The 20,013-nt window shown below is 43.5% G+C and overlaps 1 protein-coding gene across 1 annotated transcript; it reads left to right on the forward strand.

Annotated features, from left to right (window-relative positions):
• Positions 1-1,874: 1,874 nt before the first annotated feature.
• On the forward strand, positions 1,875-16,938 carry AQP6 (aquaporin 6). Its single transcript, XM_034413056.2, has 4 exons — positions 1,875-2,234; positions 11,131-11,289; positions 13,088-13,168; positions 16,564-16,938. Exons 1-4 carry the CDS (start codon positions 1,875-1,877, stop codon positions 16,759-16,761), a joined length of 798 nt encoding a protein of 265 aa, XP_034268947.2. The 3' UTR covers positions 16,762-16,938.
• The last annotated feature ends 3,075 nt before the right edge of the window (positions 16,939-20,013 follow it).

Genomic DNA, 20,013 nt, shown 5'->3' on the forward strand with positions numbered 1-20,013 from the left:
GTCCAGAGACTGGCAACAAGAATGGCGCAAGGTCTGAGGGACAAAATGTATCAGGAGAGATTTTGGAGAAACTAAATACTTACAGCTTGGAATACAGAAGGGAAACAGGGGACAGGATTGAAACTTTTAAATATATTAAGGGTATGAATAAGGTTCTGGAAGGCAGTATTTTCAATATTAGGCAAAGATCAAGAACACGGGGACATAACCTCAAACTGACAGGAGGAAGGTTCAAAAGTAATGTTAGAAAATATTACTTCACAGAAAAAGTAGTGGAAGCTTAGAACCAACTTCCGGGAGAGGCAGGGTTGAAATCCAGCAGGTTCTGACAGGTTCTGGAGAACCGGTAGCGGAAATTTTGAGTAGTTCAGAGAAGCAGCAAATACCACCTCTGGCTGGCCCCAGAGTGGGGTGGGAATGGGGATTTTGCAATATCCTTCCCCCAGGAGTGAAGGGATGTGGTGGCTCGGTGGCTAAGACGCTGAGCTTGTCGATCGAAAGGTCGGCAGTTCAGCAGTTCGAATCCCTAGTGCCGTGTAACGGGGTGAGCTCCCGTTACTTGTCCCAGCTTCTGCCAACCTAGCAGTTTGAAAGCACATAAAAAATGCAAGTAGAAAAATAGGGACCACCTTTGGTGGGAAGGTAACAGCATTCTGTGCGCCTTTGGCGTTTAGTCATGCCAGCCACGTGACCACGGAGATTTCTTCGGACAGCGCTGGCTCTTTGGCTTTGAAACGGCGATGAGCACCACCCCCTAGAGTCAGGAACGACTAGCACATATGTGCAAGGGGAACCTTTACCTTTACTTATCCACCAGGAGTGGGGAGGGAATGGGGATTTTGCAGTATCCTTCCTCTGGAGTGGGGAGGGAATGGAGATTTTGAAGTATCCTTCCCCTGCCATGCCCACCAAGCCATGCCCACTAAACCAAACCACACCACACCACACCATGCCCACAGAACCGGTAGTAAAAAAATTGAGATCCACCACTGGGGAGAGGTAATGAGTCAATGAGTCAAGAGCCTTGATGGTACAGTGGTCTAAGCACCCTGTTATTAACACAGCTGCCTGCAATTTCTGCTGGTTCGAATCTCTCCAAGGCTCAAGGTTGACTCAGCCTTCCATCCTTTCTAAGGTAGGTTAAATGAGGACCCAGTTTGTGAGGGCAATAAGCTGACTTTGTATAAATATACAAAAGTATGAAGGCTATTGCTTAACGCATTGTAAGCCGCCCTGAGTCTCCGGAGAAGGGCGGCATATAAATCAAATTAAAAAAAAAAAATTATCAATAACTCAGTTTAAACATGGTCAGGATAAACACATGTCCATCATTCGACAAAAATTTAAAAAGGAAAAGAAAAAGAAAAGAAAAAGAAAAAGAAAAGAAAAAAAAAGAAAAAGAAAAAGAAGAGAAAAGAAAAGAAAAAAAGCTCAAAGGGCAGACTCAATGGACCACTAGGTCTTTTTCTGCCATCAGTTTTCTATGTTTCTAGGTCTCTCCAGCTTCTTCTGCTGTCTGTGCCAGGACCATTCCTTAGGTAGGAATGAGTTTTTGGATGTAGCAGTTTGAGAAAGAAGCTGCACGGCTGACCTCTTCTGTTTCTTTCCCAGGATCTATTGCTGAAGATCGTTCCTCTGGATTTATGTGGTTGGCCCAAAGCTTCCCAGGTAGAGCTCTTCCCTGTTCTAAGGATCAGAAGCAGTGCCAAGCCAATAGGCTGGGCAGGAAAGGCTACTTCAGGAGTTTCCCTTTAATTTCCTGGTCTAGCCCAATGTTGCAACCTCACTCATTTAAATAGTGCTTCTTTGGCCCTTGTTCAGAAGGGGAAAGGCCACCAGAAGATATGCACCGTTCCCCTCTTGCTTCTTGCAGAATGTGTAAGGAACTTGTCTCTATAGCTTTCTACCGGGCTGTCTTCACTGAGTTGCTGATTACCGCCATCTATGTCTTTTTTGGTTTGGGGTCCGTTCTGGATTGGCCAGAGACACCTTCCATCCTACAGACTTCTATCACCTTCAACTTGGCAGCAGCCACAGTTGTCCAGATTGCCTGGCAAGCTAGTGGAGCCCACATCAATCCAGCAGTGACTGTGGCCTTCCTGCTTGGCTCTCGTGTCTCATTGGTGAGGACTGTTTGCTATGTGGTGGCCCAACTGGCTGGAGGAATTGTTGGGGCAGCCATCCTTTATGCGGTGACTCCTGGGAATGTCCGGGGAAATATGGGCATCAACAAGGTATGTTATTGAATTGGCATTTTTGACATAGGCATTTGTCTGGGGAACAGTCCTCAAATGACCTACCAAGCGGTATGTATTCCAGCAAGCGTACCAGGATTGATTGGAGTTGTGGAACTGCCAAGCATCAAACAGGGGTGTGGTTGTTAAGGTGTGAAATATTGTCACTGATTGTTTTAGATTACAGAGTGAAGCCTTGAAGATACAAATAGCTACAGTTCTAAGTGAGTCTCGGTAGTGTATATTGGAGGTGGGGACCAGGGGTGAAATCCAGCAGGTTCTGACAGGTTCGGGAGAACCGATAGGGGAAATTTTGAGCAGTTCGGAGATACCGGCAAATACCAGCTCTGGCTGGCCCCAGAGTGGGGTGGGAATGGAGATTTTGCAATATCCTTCCCCTGCCATTCCCACTAAGCCACACCCACTAAGCCACACCACGCCCACCAAGCCACACCCACAGAACCGGTAGTACAAAAATTTGGATTTCACCACAAAGTGGGGACACTTTGAGAGCTGTAGGCAACGAAATTTCATTTTAATGTACGCCAATTAGTGTACATTCAAAGTGACAATAAAGTTATTCTAAGTCTAAGTCAATCACTGATGGTATATCCTCTTACAGAAGTGACTTCTTACAGAAGGCTGTGCAAAGCATGTTCTTTGTTGGTTTACTTGGAAATTATTGGGCGAGGGAAGCTGATTATGATTTAAAATGAAGAGAAAGGATTAGCTGGAATGATGGTTTGGTGGAAGAATCCAATGGGAAGGGCTTTAGAAGAAACTGGCAGTAAGTTAGAACAAAAAGTCAAAGTGTCCTGAAATTAATTGCAACAGGAATTGAATTATAAAATGGCTTCGTGGTGGCTATAATAACACATAATTCCATTTTTTATAAAAAATGGTTATTGTCACGATTGAGGGTATCTAGTGGAAACAGAATGGGTAGAAGCAGGGTGTACAGCAGGAATGGGTGACTTCATACAATCACAGCCACCAATTCATCCCACTTTGCCTTACGGACTCCCCAGATTGGGTTGACAAAATTAACTGGAAAATGGTCAGTTTTCATTAGCATGGTTTATAGCAGAGGTCCTCAAACTTGGCAGCTTTAAGACGTGTGGACTGCAACTCCCAGAATTCTCCAGCCAGCTATGCTGGCTGGAGAATTCTGGGAGTTGCAGTCCACACGTCTTAAAGCTGCCAAGTTTGAAGACCTCTGGTTTATAGCACCTGGGGCAGAAATTAAAGGTCAGAGTAGGTCATTTCTTCTGAAAGTGTGGAAAGTCCCAAAGAGCTACCCCAAAAAAGGACTGAAGATCTTCAGTCTTGGTTGTAACTCTCCACTTGGTTGTAACTCTGGATCACTGATGCATTCCCTGCAAATCTCAGGGAAGCCAAAATATAAGACAGGGAAGGAAAAGCTAAGACTGAAAAGGATTGCCCATGCTTGGACAATAACAATTAGAAAGGGAGATTCAGGCCCCCAGGTATATCCACTCTAAATTCTAAGATGGGGAAGGATAAGAATGTGGCAGCAAATAAGGGAATATTATAATATTATAAAAAGAATGGGCAGAGCAGAGGGACAAGTACATTACTTTGGGTTCATTCATATAATGGGTAGATGGTAGGGCCAAGACAAGGGAGACTGGGGCTGATCCAGATGAGTTTGCCTCAACATGAGTATCACTTACTGATTCTCAGTGACTGGAAGGCATGTTATTGTCTTCTACTCACTATTGGCCCACTGGGAAATTAACCTCCACCCATATTATCCTGCTTGATATAAAGGGTATTTTTCTTCTCCTTTGTTGTCTAGTTTGCCTGCTGTACTTTGTTGCATTGTAAGAGAATCCCTTCACTTATGTACTAAGTGAGAAATGGCCCTTCTCTCCATCCAGTTACTGGATCTTGAACAACTCCATATCCCTCAACCTTTTTCCACGGTGGTTTTGTAAATGAAGGAAATGTGGAATTTACCTTCAACAAATAATTGAGCAGATAAGAGGTTGGAGTTTTGCAGCAGGAACTTGTTAGGTTATAGTTCAGCAATATCTAGAGTTATCGGGTCCTGAGTTGACAAGGTGGGAGGTGCAACTATTTAACAAGTGAAAGAGTGGATCAAAGGGGGCAGTTTTAACCCATGAAATAAATAATGATGAGAACTCAGATTATTATACTGTGTGGGGAAGGTGGTATGAATGGATAAATGATAAAATCAAAGATGGAGTAAAAGGTGTGATAACTAAATAGCAATAAATAGAATAAATGATACCAGGTACATATCATGTATTCATGTATAAACGCTGCATATCCGATGTTAAATAGAAATGTTACTATATTTTATGTATGTATATAGTCAGTAAAATATTTTAAAAAAACAAACAAAGGGGGCAGTTTTGGGGGGAGGGAAGTAGAACTAAATGTCATTATATCCGTGTATTAGGAATGAATCTGTATAAGCTCTTCCATGCTTATGGAGAAGGAAAGAGACTAAAAGAACAGGAGCCCAGAGAATGCAGAGACTGATCTTTCCTGGAAATGGATTGATTGATGGATTATGTGCCGCCAAGTCATTGTTAACTCCTAGCAAGCACATGGATAGATTTTCTCCATGATGATCCCTAACCTGACCTTTCAACTCTTCCAACATAAACAGAGTGAGCATTGTAAGATTTACATTGGTACTATGTAATCAGAAGTGAAGACATTGGTGTGGGGGCCTCCTGCAGCTCTGGAAGTAGCCTGGCCTTGAATTAGGTAGGAAGGATAATCTCTTTCCAGTTGCACCTAAGCATGGCATCAACAACATGTTTGTTGTGTTGTGCAGCCTTCTTTAAGAGGATGTACCTGAAAGGCTGCTTTCAGCACCAACTGAGTGAAATGGCTGCAATCTGTCTTTGCTAATCATTCTAATCTAATCAACTAATTAAGGAGAAACTAATCAACCAATTAGCTAATCAAGGAGAGAACCAACCTAGAGCGAAGGAGAAATTTCCAGACATTTGGAACAATTAATTAGTGGAACATCTTGCCTCCAGAAATTGTGGATGCTCCAACGCTAGAGGTTTTTAAGAAGAGCCTTTTGTCTGAAATGGCATAGGGTTTCCTGCTTGAGCAGGAGGTTGGACTAGATTAGAAGAACTCCTAGGTCCCACCTAACTCTGTTCTTCTGTTAACTGTACTGGTGTTAAATTAGTCTTTCCCCACCTTAAGCTGGCAACATACAATAGCAGCCATAAGGTAGGTAAAAATCAGTTTGGGTTCGCCAGCCATTGCTATACATTTGAGACCCAGTCAGGTGAGCAGCAGTAGGTCAGTTCAGAATGGCATTTGTTGTTTGGTGTTTCTGGCTGGTTTTATCACCACCACATTGCTGTTGCACCAGTGTTGCCTGATGGCGCTCTACTGCTCAGCCAGCAGGGCTGTAAATGCTTTAACTCTGATGGGTTTAGTGCAGGCTGAAGTACTGAAATAGTAGAATGAAAAGGTCCCGTACTGCATGTGCCTAATCAGGACGATATAATTGAGCAATAAATCACAACAGGATAGGGATTGGCCATGAGCACAGCCCGTATTTCTTTAGTGTGGATTTAAGAAAGGGTGGGGAATACCTGGTTGCAATAGTGGTGAAAGTCCCAGAATCAGTTGTACGAAAGGCAGCAACACCGTCAAGGACACTAAGCCACTGAGATTTTTATATTTGGACAATGATTAGTATCCGTCATTCAATACCTCCCCACTCACTTCAATATTTTGTTTGCTTATACCTAAAGAGCTTCTGATAAACTATGACCAGTGGTGAAATCTGAACCGGTTTGCTACCGGTTTGCTGGCCGTGCATGCGTGCCAAGCGCACGCTGAGCATGTGCATACACAGTGCACATCAAAATGTGTGCTGTGCATGTGTGCATGGGCAGTATGCACTAAAAGGAGGCTTGGGAAGGTAAGTAGAACAGCAAGGGGGGATCAGCTGTGCCGCTCGATTTAGCTTTGCTAGAAAGCAGGATTTCCTGCGCGGCACAGCTGATCGTCAGAAATACCGGTTCGGAGGAGTTTTTATCACTACCAGTTCACCCGAACCGGTAGCATTTCACTCCTGACTATGATGATCTAAATTGGTATGTGTTGGGAAACATTCAGCCAAAAGGAAGGAGGGATTAAACAGGGAATTAGCCTTGAGTTGTAAGAGAGCCAGGACTGACCACCACCCCTTCCCCAAACTCCAAGGAATCTTCTCTGTCTGTTCCCAAGGGAAGGCAAGCAGTCTGTGGAGAGTACTGTATTATAGGCAGAATAAAGCACAGGAACTTGAATGCTACACATGTGGATCTGGTCACGTGCCTGACAATATGTGTGATACTGTACTTTGAGGTAACAGCAAATCTGAAAAATCTGAAATGCTAATGATGCCCAATCTGCATAAACATTGCATAAACATTCCTCCCCCAGCAAATATCACATCTAGTGAGAAAACATCTATCAATCCTGTTTTTAATGTGGGCAGGAGATGGGGGTGAGAGGAGGCAGTTTTTGATAAATGGCCAGACCAGCAAGTTTAGCCTTCTGTTAATATCTTAAACTAAATAGCAGTGAACCTTCTTTTTTTCCTAGCATTTAGCTGAAATGAATACAAACTAAAAGAAGGAAAAAAGAGGGAAATAAAACCCTAAAGTGCAAAAAAAGAAGAAAAAGGTTAGAAGAAAAATAGAAATAAATGTTATAAACAAGTAGTTTCTGATTATTAGAGCAGCGGTTTTGAAAAGTCACTTTCAATTTGTAGCTAGGACTGGAGCCTCTGGCTCCACCTAACCTCAAGACATCCGAAGAGGGATAGACGAAAAACGTTTTTCATTTTTGTTTCTTTCCCAAACTTTCACCTTTTGATAATCCATAGTTAATCTCAATTTTCATTTTCTTGTCAGATGTCAAGAATTAATTTCACACTTCACCTACTCTGAATTTGGACTACGCTTGTGGGATAGGAATATTTCTCAGCTACAAGAGAACAGAGTCTATTAAAAAACAGAAACAGTTGTGTTGACTAGGAGGAATAAAGATTCCCTATTACAGCAATGTAATACAGCAATGTGGCTCAGTGGCTAAGACGCTGAGCTTGTCGATCGAAAGGTCGGCAGTTCAGCGGTTCGAATCCCTAGTGCCGCTTAATGGGGTGAGCTCCCATTACTTGTCCCAGCTTTTGCCAACCTAGCAGTTTGAAAGCACATAAAAAATGCAAGTAGAAAAATAGGGATCACCTTTGGCGGGAAGATAATAGTGTTCCGTGCACCTTTGGCATTTAGTCATGCCAGCCACATGACCATGGAGACGTCTTCGGACAGCGCTGGCTCTTTGGCTTTGAAACGGAGATGAGCACCGCCCCAGTGGTGGGTTTTAAAATTTTTTACTACCAGTTCTGTGGGTGTGGCTTGGTGGGCGTGGCATAGCTTGGTGGGCATTGCAGGGGAAGGATACTATAAAATCTCCATTCCCTCCCCACTCCAGGGGAAGGTTACTGCAAAATCCCCATTTCCTCCCGATCAATTGGGACTTGGGAGTCAGAGAATAGATGGGGGTGGGGCCAGTCAGAATTTTTACTACCGGTTCTCTGAACTACTCAAAATTTTCACTACCGGTTCTCCAGAAGTGGTCAGAACTTGCTGAAACCCACCTCTGCACCGCCCCCTAGAGTCAGGAATGACTAGCACATATGTGCGAGGCGAACCTTTACCTTTATTACAGCAATATCATACTAGGCCAAAGAGCTATTCCAAAACATGAACAAACTTCTGAGTTCGTAAAATTTCTCCATTGAGCAAATGAGGGCAAGATACAACTGATGTTTATGCCAGGGATACTATACCGGGGCTCCAAAAATCTGGAGGACAGCTAGAGGACAGCAAAATCATAGATTTTTCTGTATCTCTTGACTGCCATTTATAGACTCATCTCCATGATAGTAACAAAGAGCAGGAGTTGGCACAAAGCTCCCTAGCATAAAAACTGTGCTTTCAGACCCTGTCAAAACAGAATGGGGTTTTCTTCCAGTAGAAGCAGGGAGAAGGAAAGAGGTGGGTTTGGGAATGCCTCTCTTGGGGCCAGTTACTGGCAGCTGAAGACTCTCAGAGTTAAATCAGTTGTGGAATCAGAGAACTGGCACTCAAGGAACCACTCACTCTCCTCTTCCCCTGCACTTTTCCTACTGAGCATGGCAAGAAATTTGGGGGACAGGGCAGAAGTAAGAAAAATGGGCCTTCCTGCTAATTTTGAACCTTCACAAAGCAATTACTCTGTGGGACTGGACCAGAGGTGGGGAACAATGGCCCCTTTAGGACTTGTGGACTTCAACTCCCAGAATTCTGAGCCAGCATGGCTGGGTTATGAATTCTGGGAGTCAAAGTCCACAAGTCATAAAAGGGCCATTGTGTGCCCCCGCCCCAGTAGACAATTGGAAGCAAAGGAGCTGTTCTCCCCACTTTCTCTCCCTACCCATTTCCCCGGCCACCCATGGGTAAAGAAATAGGGTCAGAGCAGTCAGTTCTCCAGGCACCAAAAAGCCCCTCCCAAATGGTCATGATCTGACATTTAGAAACATTGAACTGCAGTTTCCACATTTTTTACCCATTTTCCAGCAATGCCAAATTGTTTTCCATGTTACGAGAAAAACAAACAAACCCTGGAACATCAACTTAATTACATTATTGGATGACATTTTTGTGTCATCAACAAAAAGACATACCTTACCTAGCAATCCTTCTGTTATATCATTTACAAACACACTGAGCAGAACAGGACCTGGGACTGATCCTTGTGGTACACCACGTGTGATTGGTCTTTATTCAGACAGACCTCCATTAACAATTATCCACTGGGGATCTATCTCTGAGCCAATTTCCTATCCACTGAACTACCCAGTGATTAAGCCCTAGACCTGTGATGGCGAACCTATGCATGCCACCACGTGTGCCAGTGGTGGCACGCAGAGCCCTTTCTGCTGGCATGTGCACCCAGGTCAGATCTCCGTGGTGTTTCTTTTGTGAGCTTCTGTTTCCCTGCAAATGACGAAATGGAAGCTCACGAAAGAAAAAGATCTTACCTCTTGCCACATTGCTGGTGTTGGGATGCCCCGCCTCCCGCCGGCCAGCTGCTCTTCAGGTCTCTGCTGCGCATGTGCATACATGCACCTTTCAGTCTGGGCATGCATGTGGGGTGCAGTTTGGGCAGTCAGTGTCTAAAAGGTTCACCATCACTGCCCTAGCCGGTATAACTTTTTTATGAGCTCATTATGGGAATTGTATCAAATGCTTTGCTAAAATCAAGATAAGCTATGTCCACAGCACCACCTTCGTCCAAAACATTTGTGACATAGATTTTTTTAAAAAAAGTCAGATTAGCCATCCCACTTCTGACAAGCCAAGTCAGTTGAAGAGCTGGCAGGAAGTCTCAAGTTGCAACCCGCTCTGATGTTGCGCTTAGTGATGGTGACAGATTTGCTTTCACAACCACGGTGGAATAGACATAGGTGGAGCACGGTGATGTGATGTTTCACTTAATGCCTGTGTCATTTAGCAACAGAGCTGTTCGTCCCAATTTCGGTCGATAATGGAGGACTACCTGTAGAAAGACAATATGCATCATGAAAATAAGGACAGGACTAATATTGCATGGTTGCAGCTACCATCTTAATCTTTTTTAACCTCCTCTCTGTAGACACGGCTGCACCCAGGGATTGGCAAGAAAAGCGAAAGAGATGGTCTTTGAGCACAGTAGAAGTATTCTGGTTTCCTGGTCTCAAAAGGCAAACAGTCATGAAAACTGTAGGGATGTGATTACAGCAGGGCTCAGCCTTAATGCGACGCACTTCAGATGGAGCAGACATTTGGCAGAAGCTGGAAAACATCAGTTTATAACTTTAAAAAAAAAGAGGAAAGTTTAGAGTCCTTTTCAGCTGATCAGGGATGACTCCTGGCTTCCCCTATTGGAGAAATCTAAAAGCCAGCTGTTAAATTCAAACATTTTTCCATCTAGAGCCACCTGAACAGAAATATACATCTGTTGTGATCTAGGCTTCCTGAGTCATTAAAACACACGAATAGTCCCAAAAACTTCTTTTATTGCAACAGCTGTGAATTACGTTCATTCACAGCTGAGTCCCAGTTAGTTGCAAAAAGTCCTTCGGGAGAAGTCCTTCGGGATAATCACCAACCTTTATCTCCCTTGAAATGCTGCTAAAGATCTATTTGGCAAAGCCACACGGCATCCAGAATCAAACAGAGATGCCGACTGGGAACAGAATTAACAACGTTGCTTTCCTGCAAAGGGCCCACGTGCCTTTGCTCCTCTTTTAAGTCTTATGGGAGGGGCCAATCATCTCCAGGCCTTACTCCAGAGTCATCTCTTTTGTTTTAGCTGTTCTTGCCTTCTGGCAGCTCTGTGCATGCGCACACTAGGAACAGGCTCCTCCTGTTCCTCTGTGTCTCTGATGTCCAACTCGGGAAGCTCTGGAGTCCGCGCCTAACTCCCAGATCACCCTGGCCCCATCTCTGCCTCCGATGCAGAGCCCTCGTCTGAGCCTTCCCCAGACTCCAGGACTGGCCCATGTTCCTCCCCAGCTTCCTCAATGTCCGACTCCGCTGCCAGCTTCGCAGGCTGCTGACGGACCACAACAACATCCTTCAGGCTTCTCCCCATAAATGTTGAGGTAGGAGATAATCCCCAATGAAGTGTTGGTATAAAAGGAATTCTGCTGTTGATGACAAAGTGCTTTGTATTGAACTTTAGGGGGTTCTGCATTCGCATAACCTAAAACCTCTATAATAATCCTTTTTTCCAGGCAGAGAAGATGCCAGCCATATGCTTAAAGCCTCCTTCACCGTTGTTTCCTTCTCTGCCCTAGGTAAACACCAATATTTCAAGTGGACAAGCTGTTGCAGTTGAGCTCATCTTGACCCTACAGTTGGTTCTGTGTTATTTTGCATCCACAGATACACAGCGCAGTCCGGGCTCCCCTGCTGTCATCATTGGCATCTCAGTTGCCCTGGGCCACTTGGTTGGGGTGAGTAAATTAAGAGACGCTGAGAAAGATAAGCGCAAGGGTAGGGCTACCAGAACTGACTGATGATTACTTGAGAGTGGAAAACCCACACCTGGGAGCCCTAAGCAAGACAGACTTGGCTTTATTTTGTTTAAAATATTAGAGGCAAGCTTTTAAAATGATAGAGAGTGGCTCTTTGGAGGGAATAGGCATTCAAAGCAAAATAGAAATCAATGTTGGAAATAAAAGACAGAATACGCCCAAGCCATCATTAGCCAGATAAAGCTGAGAACTCTTAAAAACCAGGAAGAAAGGATTAATGCAACATATATTGTTTTAACTGCCTTGTAAATACCCCGAGCTGGGTGCAGCTGGACTGGATTCTTGGCTGCAAAGTTTGTATAATGTAAAAATGTCAGGGGTGTTTTGGGGAGAGCATTTGAAATTAGCTAGCAGTTCCTATGGCGAGCAACATTCTAAGCTTGTACAACTGTGCTCATAGATAATCCCACTACAGTGGGTGGTGTGATGCTGCACAACTGACATCACAAAGCTCAGAGAACACCCCTATTGGGCAAATATTTTACCCAGACAATAGCCTGCCTCCAGCAAAAGAGACATTTTAGAGGAAAGGACACTAGTAGTGGCTGCTTGAACCAAAGAACTTCCAGTCTTCAACATCAGGGGTCAGACTAGAAAGTTACACAAGCATTTCCCGCCAGCATCTTGTTCTATATGGATTCTATCCCAACTCTGTACAGGTAGTCCTCGACTTACAACAGTTCATTTAGTGACCGTTCAAAGTTACAATGACACTGAAAAAAGTGACTTATGCCCGATTTTCGCATTTATGACCTTTGCAGCATCCGTATGATCAAGTGATCAAAATTCAGACCCTTGGGGACCTGGTTCGCATTTATGACGGTTGGCAGTGTCCCAAGGTCATGTGATCCCCTTTTGTGACCTTCTGACAAGCAAAGTCAATGGGCAAGCCAGATTCACTTAACAACCCATGTGACCAATTTATCAACTGCAGTGATTCACTTAATAACTGCGGCAAGAAAGGTCGTAAAATGGGGCAAAACTCACTTAAGAAATCTCTCACTTAACAACAGAAATATTGGCTCAATTGTGGTCATAAGTCAAGGGCTACCTGTAGTTGTTTGGACTACAGTGAGGAAAAAAAATGGAAGTGTAACATTAAAACAGGTTGTGAAAATATTTACAGACCCCTCGCATCCTGGACATAAACTGTTTCAACTCCTACCCTCAAAACGATGCTATAGAGCACTGCACACCAGAACAACTAGACACCAGAACAGTTTTTTCCCGAATACCATCACTCTGCTAAACAAATAATTCCCCCAACACCGTCAAACTATTTACTAAGTCTGCACTACTATTAATCTTCTCATCGTTCCTATCACCCATCTCCTCCCACTCACGACTGTATGACTGTAATTTTGTTGCTTGTATCCTTACAATTTATATTGATATTGTTTCCTAATTGCTTATTTGTACCCTATGACTATCATTAAGTGTTGTACCTTATGATTCTTGACAAATGTATCTTCTCTTTTTATGTACACTGAGAGCATACGTATGCACCAAAGACAAATTCCTTGTGTGTCCAATCACACTTGGCCAATAAAAAATTCTATTCTATTCTATTCTATTCTATTCTATTCTATTCTATTCTATTCTATTCTATTCTATTCTATTCTATTCTATTCTATTCTATTCTATTCTATTCTATTCTGAATGGGACCTCTACAAGAGCTGCCTTTCCTAATGCTTTCTTCCAATTTCCCCTTTCCAGCATTACTACACTAGATGCTCCATGAATCCAGCCAGATCCTTTGGTCCTGCTGTCATAACTGGAAATTTTCATCAGCAATGGGTAAAAACCCTCTTCTTTCTGTATCCTCATCCCCCATTATTCCAGGGTGTTGGTGGAAGAAAAGTGGGGTAAAGAATTATCCAATTGGCAGACCATGAAAGCCTGTATATTGGTAGGAGCAACTGGTCTGGTCTGGGATTATAAAAAAAAAACAAAAAACAAAAACAAAAATGAGCATTCTGTATTACAAGTCCACAAGCTTCTTTGCACCTCCCATAGAGTGCTACTTAACTTTAACTTAAATCTGCAAGGACTTATTGGCAGGTATTTTAGGAGAGCCTCTCATGGGATTTTAAGTAGCAAGGCTACAATGCTTCTCAGAACTACTTTCCACTCTTACTGATCAGGACTTTGTTTAGACACCTTAAGTGTAGCTCAGTCTGGCAACAACTGTATTTTAAAGCTGGGAGGTGATAGCCATCTTCTGGTTGCATATGGCAGACCAGTTTTGATCTCACCCTGTTCCTAAGATTAAAGTCAGAGGAGGCAACATCCTGGAGGTTGCATAAATAGCTTCAGCTGCTGGCATGAAGAATAGGGGTAACCAGCTGTGGGCCACAGAATTCCAGATTTTCCCTATAAGTGGCAGCAAAGAGATATAAAACTCCCTGTAAATCTTTGCTGCCCTCTGGTGTTGGTCTGTGTGGTTGCTAGCAGCAAAAAAAGGCAGTAAAAAAAATAGCACATAATCAAGTAAAAAAACACATATCCTTACTTCCTACAGGGGCTACCACAGTGGTGGGTTCCTCCTGGTTCAGCCCGGTTCGGCCGAGCCGGTAGCGGTGACAACATGACGTCACCAAACCGGTTCTCTTTGTTCGGGAGCTGGGCCCTCCTGCCCTCCCCGCATTATTCTTACCTTTTATTTGGCCTCACTCCCAATCTATTCGCTGCCTCCCGAGTCCCAGCTGATCAGCTAGAAGGAAAAAAAACTGTTTAAACTCTTGCGGTGGGGATTCAAAGGGCTGCCCTACAGCTGATCAGTGTTAAAAGGCAGTGTGGTGGTAGACCAGGGCGCTCGAAAAGCAAATAGGTAGACTGGTTCCTCCAAAAACAAATGAGTAGACCAGTGCCTCCAAAAACAAATGAGTAGACTAGTGCCTCCAAAAACAAATGGGTAGACCGGTACAGCTCTGCAAGCAGTTAAAAGTCTGGTAGACTAGTACCTCTGCTAAATCCTAAAGAATTGTCACATGACCATCAAACCACACCCATAAAATAAACCACACCCATAGAACCGGTAGTAAAACATTTTAGAACCCACCCCTGGGCAACAAATAGGCTCTCTCTTACTCCTGGAGGGTTGGTGCAGTGGTGGGTTTCAAAAAAATTTACTACCGGTTCTGTGGGCGTGGCTTGGTGGGCATGGCAGGGGAAGGATACTGTAAAATCTCCATTCCCTCCCCAATCCAGGGGAAGGTTACTGCAAAATCCCCATTTCCTCCCAATCAGCTGATACTCGGGAGGTAGAGAATAGATGGGGGCGGGGCCAGTCAGAGGTGGTATTTACCGGTTCTCCGAACTACTCAAAATTTCCACTACCGGTTCTCCAGAACTGGTCAGAACCTGCTGAAACGCACCTCTGGCTTGGTGCCCTACAGAAGACAGGAGTCATGCCTAGAACATTTCTATCCCAAAACACAAACCCTGACATTATTTTTCTTAGGCCAGGTTCACCTCCTTTCAAACCATAGCAATAGAGCTGCCTAAGAAATGTTGCTGCTTGAGTCAGAAATGGGATAGTCTATATCTCGTCTATCCCCCCCCCCTCCCCATTCCACATGCAAAAGCTAACTGGATTAGCAGTTAAATCCTTCTTCAATATTGACAGCGAAGCCCTACAGTCTTTTCAGGCAACAGGCTGGCTTAAGAGAGGCATGGAACTAACAGCATAGCTTTTGTCTTTTAATTTTCCCTTCCTAGCCTTTTCCTCCTAGGTTACTCTGTTTTGCTTAATGTAGAGCCACCTGGGAGTAACATACTCAAGCTGCCTGCCACCAACTTGGCAGGGTTCTAGTTGCAGATGTGGTTATTCACAGAAGTTTCTGACCTTGGAAGTTTCCAGGATAGGATGAATTAAGATGGAAAATGTAAGGACAGAACTAAGTGGAGAGAGAAGTTGTAAATCTAACTTCCCTTTATTTTCTTGTCATTTACTTCCATTTTAACCTCGATAGTAGCTTATGGCTTTAAAGGAAGCCCTTCCCGCTTTGCATATCCAGCTCTCCTTAAAGGAGCTTAAAGCTGAATTCAGTCAGCAGGCATTTAAATTTAGCTTCCCTCAGTTAAAGCCGGTGCTCCATTTGATACTGAATTCTGACTCTGGGAGATCTTCAGGAATGGGAGTTTGAATATTTCCTGACTTTGATCTTGCCAAAAAGACACAGTCCATCTAGACTAGTGTTTCTCAAACATGGCATCTTTAAGATCTGTGGACTTCACCATGGCTGGTTGGAGGATTCTGGGAGTTGAAATCCACACATCTTAAAATTGAGAAATGGTCTAGAAAGATCAGGGGTATCAAACTCACGTCGTCATGTCCTCATCATGTGATATATCGCAATTCCCCCCCTTTGCTAAACCGGGGTGGGCGTAGCCAGTACATGACGCCACGAATTTGACACTCCTGGTCTAGATCACAGTATCATACGCCAGGGTTTTTTGTTTTCACTTAATGACGAATTTTGAGTCCTCGTTGTGTAAAAATCTTTGATGTACTTCAGCATTTTGCTGAAAGGATTCAGAAAACGGGACAGATTCATTCCATTTTTACCCGGCCTTTATTTACATGGTCCATCTTATCTTAGTTTATATCTGTCTTTAGATAGGGTAAGCTGTCTATCTCTGATACACAGCTATCTCACTCACATGGATTGCTAATCAGTTCTACAGCAGCTTTCAACAGAAGATGTCACAACATTGGAAGAGATGGATTGATTCACATTGCAGGACATAACAGTCCCGATCAGGAATGTCTACAGATCACAATCAAAAAAGTCAAGACAGCAGTCAGAAGGGTGATGGAAGCTCTGCCCAGTTTTTGTATGTATTGCATATATGGTGCACATACAAAATTAAGGCATTCCGTCATCATTGTTGCCATCACCTTGACTTTTCTGACCATGCCAGCTGTGATCCTGGTTGTAGATGTTAAAGGCTGTAGTGACCTAGGTTCTGATTCCAAGGCAGAGAAAAGGAACTAAATCTTGGAAAACCATGAGAGAAACAAATGTGATCTAGTAACTCAGGTTCAATTCACTTCAGTTGGACTTCGAAAGATGTTGCAGCTTCTTTGGCTCAGAGCTCCTGACTTTGGGACAAATAGGGTTGTTATTTTTAGGTCAACGGATGACAAGTCGTCCTTGTGCTGACTTATCTCTGATCTTTCCTTACAGATCTTCTGGGTGGGCCCCTTAATTGGCGCGGTCTTGGCATCTGTCCTTTACAACTTTGTTATTTACTACGACCCTAAGCCCTTCAGCCAGAGACTGTCCATTCTCAAAGGCAGCTATGATGGAGAAGAGCTGAAGAAGCAGGAGGAGAATGCTCAGAAAGAAGCGCTGTCATTGCCCAGTCTGGTGCATAGACTGTAGCCTCTTCAGTCTCCGTGGAGAGGAACTTAAGGATGGGCTCAACAAGAGATGGATCTGTGGATGGTGATCCCACAACCAGCCGCTAGAGGGCTCCAGGCGCCTTTCCTCTGAAGTCTTGACTTGCCATGTGGATTTTGTTACATTCACATCAAGAGGCGCCTTGCAGGAGCTGGTCCTTTGTTGCCTTGTGATTGGAAGCTGCCATGTGGGTATCTTAAGTGCTCTATTCAGAAAATTAAAAGAGCTACTTTCAGAATAAAGCGAATATGAACTTGACAGCTATGAACTGCAGTGCCAAATGAGCGGCTTGCTTGAGGTTTAAACTTGTCTTTTTCTAGGCAGATTTTTTTTTTCCAGAGGATAAGCAAAAGTTACTTGGATAAATAGCCTGGATCAGGGGTGAAATCCAGCAGGTTCTGACAGGTTCTGGAGAACCGGTAGCAGAAGTTTTGAGTAGTTCAGAGAACCGGCAAATGCCAACTCTGGCTGGCCCCAGAATGGGGTGGGAATGCAGATTTTGCAATATCCCTTCCCCAGGAGTGGGGAGGGAACGGGGATTTTGCAGTATCCTTCCCCTGCCACGCCCACCAAGCCACGCCCACAGAACTGGTAGTAAAAAAAAAATTGGATTTCACCACTGGCCTGGATGCTAGCTGGATCCTTAGTGGATGAATGAACCATTTCACCAATGCTGTGTCTCATGCAGTATAAATCATCCCCAAAATCATGCTGCATAAAATTATGCTGCCTTCACTGCTAGGAAACAAGGAGCAAGAAAAGCAGGGGCAGGATCTTGACCTGTGAATTTTCCTTCTCACAGAAAAGTTTCTCTGGGCTTCTGAGAATCCCCCATACTGCTCTTCCAGACAAGGTTTCTCTCAGTGGAAAAAATGTCATCCCATCAAATAAGGCAAGGTGTTGATGCTTAGCGTAGACTTTCACCTGTCCAAAATATACAGGTAGTCCTCGGCTTATGACCACGGTTGAACCCAAAATTTCTATTGTTAAGCGTGACATTTGTTAAGTGGGTTTGGCCCCATTTTATGACCTTTCTTGCCACAGTTGTTAAGTGAATCATTGCAGTTGATAAGTTATTAACCCGGTTGTTAAGTGAATCTGGCTTTCCCATTGACTTTGCTTGTCAGAAAGTGGCAAAAGTTGACCATAGGACCCTGGGATACTTCAACCATCATAAATATGAACCAGTTGCCAAGCAGCTGAATTTGGATCACATGATCATGAGGATGCTGCAAAGGTTGTAACTTTAAAAAAAATAATCATGTCACATTTTTCAGTGCCATTGTAACTTTGAATGGTCACTAAATGAATTGTTGTAAATCGTGGATTACTTGACATGAAAATGGGATCCCTAGTAGAGTTATGTCCAACCTCCAGCCCCTGAGAGTTTTGAACGTAGTCCTGGGTCTTACCCCAAGTTGCCATTAAATTCTCATTTGGATTATTATAGAAAGGGAATATTTGCTACACAGTGAATAATCACACCAACTTTACTTTGTGGACTGTTGGAAGAAATGTCCATCTGGGTTCAGTTCCAAGTGGGGCGAAAGACACTGGAAACATGGAGGCTGTTTGGAAAGATGGTTTAATGGTGGACAGGACCACATGGGGTTTTTGAGTCCTGGGCAAATGAGCATATGGGAGAGAGAGAGAGAGATTCATACCCCCTCTTGGGCTTTGAATTTGAACTTCCTGTTCCTGTGGCAAGGGCATGTATTCTGATTGGTTGTCAGACTCCCAGGGGGCTATGCAGGGGTAACTCTGTAGGCTGTCTTGAGTTCCAGGCTTGGTTGAACCTTGCTGGGTGATGCAATCTTCCCAGGTGCCATGTGGTGAGACTGGTAGAGGGCTAATCCTATTATGTCTTGACGGTGAAGGTCTTTGGTTTTGCAGCTAAGCTGGCCCAGCCTTTTGTCTTGTAGTTAAGTTGGCACCAAAATATCTGCTGGGGGGCAGAGAGCTGAGGCTCTATGTCTTTAGAAACAGGTTTCTCCTTTAGAGAAAATATAATATTCTACCTTTTTAATATTTCCTAGAATATGTCATTCTTCTAGGAGATGGGTGGGTGCCAACTTCCTACACTATGTTGCTCTTGTGTGAGGACCCTCCCTACCATCAGTGAGCATGTGTTAAACCTAGATTGAGGGGTTCTTGGTGCTCTCTGAGCTTCCTTGTTTTCTTGCAGATGTTTCATTACCCTAACTAGGTAACCTCATCAGTGCTACTAGCACTGATGATGTTACCTAGTTAGGGTAATGAACCGTCTGCAAGAAAACAAGCAAGCTCAGAGAGCACCAAGGACCCCTCATTTCAACCCTGAGCTACAAATATTCTCCTTTATTGGTTAAACCTAGACTGAATGAAAGGTTTCACCCCTCCTCTCCCATCATGCCATAAAAAGTAGAAAAGTCACCTCAAACTTTACTTATTTATCAAATAGTCTAGCTGCCCATTTTACAAAAAGCAATTCCAGGCAGCGTACAATAATCAAATGAAATAACAAATATAAAAATAACAGAAATAAAGATGTAAAAAACCCACATTCAAAGATAAACAAACAAACAAGCAAACACATAAACAAACAAACAAACAAACAAACACATAAGCCTTAGGCGAAGGTGAGATAAGAATGGTCTCTCAAGCAATGGAACCATCAAAACGTATCTCCAGTTCCTTAGGAACCTCAGGCCTGATAATATAATGAGGTTCTTGAGAGACTTCTGGAAATCATTGATTTATGACCACACTTGAACCCCAAATTTCCAGTTTTTAAATGAGTTTTGCGGCCCATTTTCCCATTTATTTATTTATTTAGTTCAATTTATATGCCGCCTTTCTCCGGAGACTCAGGGCAGCTTACAATGCATTTAAAAAACCATTATAAAAACATTTAAAAATTAAAACATTAAAACCCATTTACACTATTCATGGCCGGATCTCACAAGATCGCAACAGCGAGATCAACGAGATCCTTGGTAGTACAGTGGTCTAAAGCACCCTGTTATTAAGACCAGCTGCCTGCAATTACTGTAGGTTCGAATCTCGCCAGGCTCAAGGTTGACTCAGCCTTCCATCCTTTCTAAGGTAGGTAAATTGAGGACCCAGTTTGTGGGGGCAATAAGCTGACTTTGTATAAATATACAAAAGGATGAAGGCTATTGCTTAGCGCATTGTAAGCCGCCCTGAGTTTCCGGAGAAGGGCGGCATATAAATCAAATTTTTTTAAAAAAATAA

Source organism: Pantherophis guttatus, chromosome 2 (genome assembly GCF_059756535.1).
Source record: "Pantherophis guttatus breed Tessera chromosome 2, ASM5975653v1, whole genome shotgun sequence".
NCBI lineage: Eukaryota > Metazoa > Chordata > Lepidosauria > Squamata > Colubridae > Pantherophis > Pantherophis guttatus.

Coding starts and splice junctions, on each gene's coding strand:
- AQP6 (XM_034413056.2), top strand. CDS start 1,875: ATGTGTAAGGAACTTGTCTCTATAGCTTTCTACCGGGCTGTCTTCACT. Junction 2,235..11,130: donor GAAATATGGGCATCAACAAG/GTATGTTATTGA, acceptor TCTCTGCCCTAG/GTAAACACCAATATTTCAAG. Junction 11,290..13,087: donor CCCTGGGCCACTTGGTTGGG/GTGAGTAAATTA, acceptor TCCCCTTTCCAG/CATTACTACACTAGATGCTC.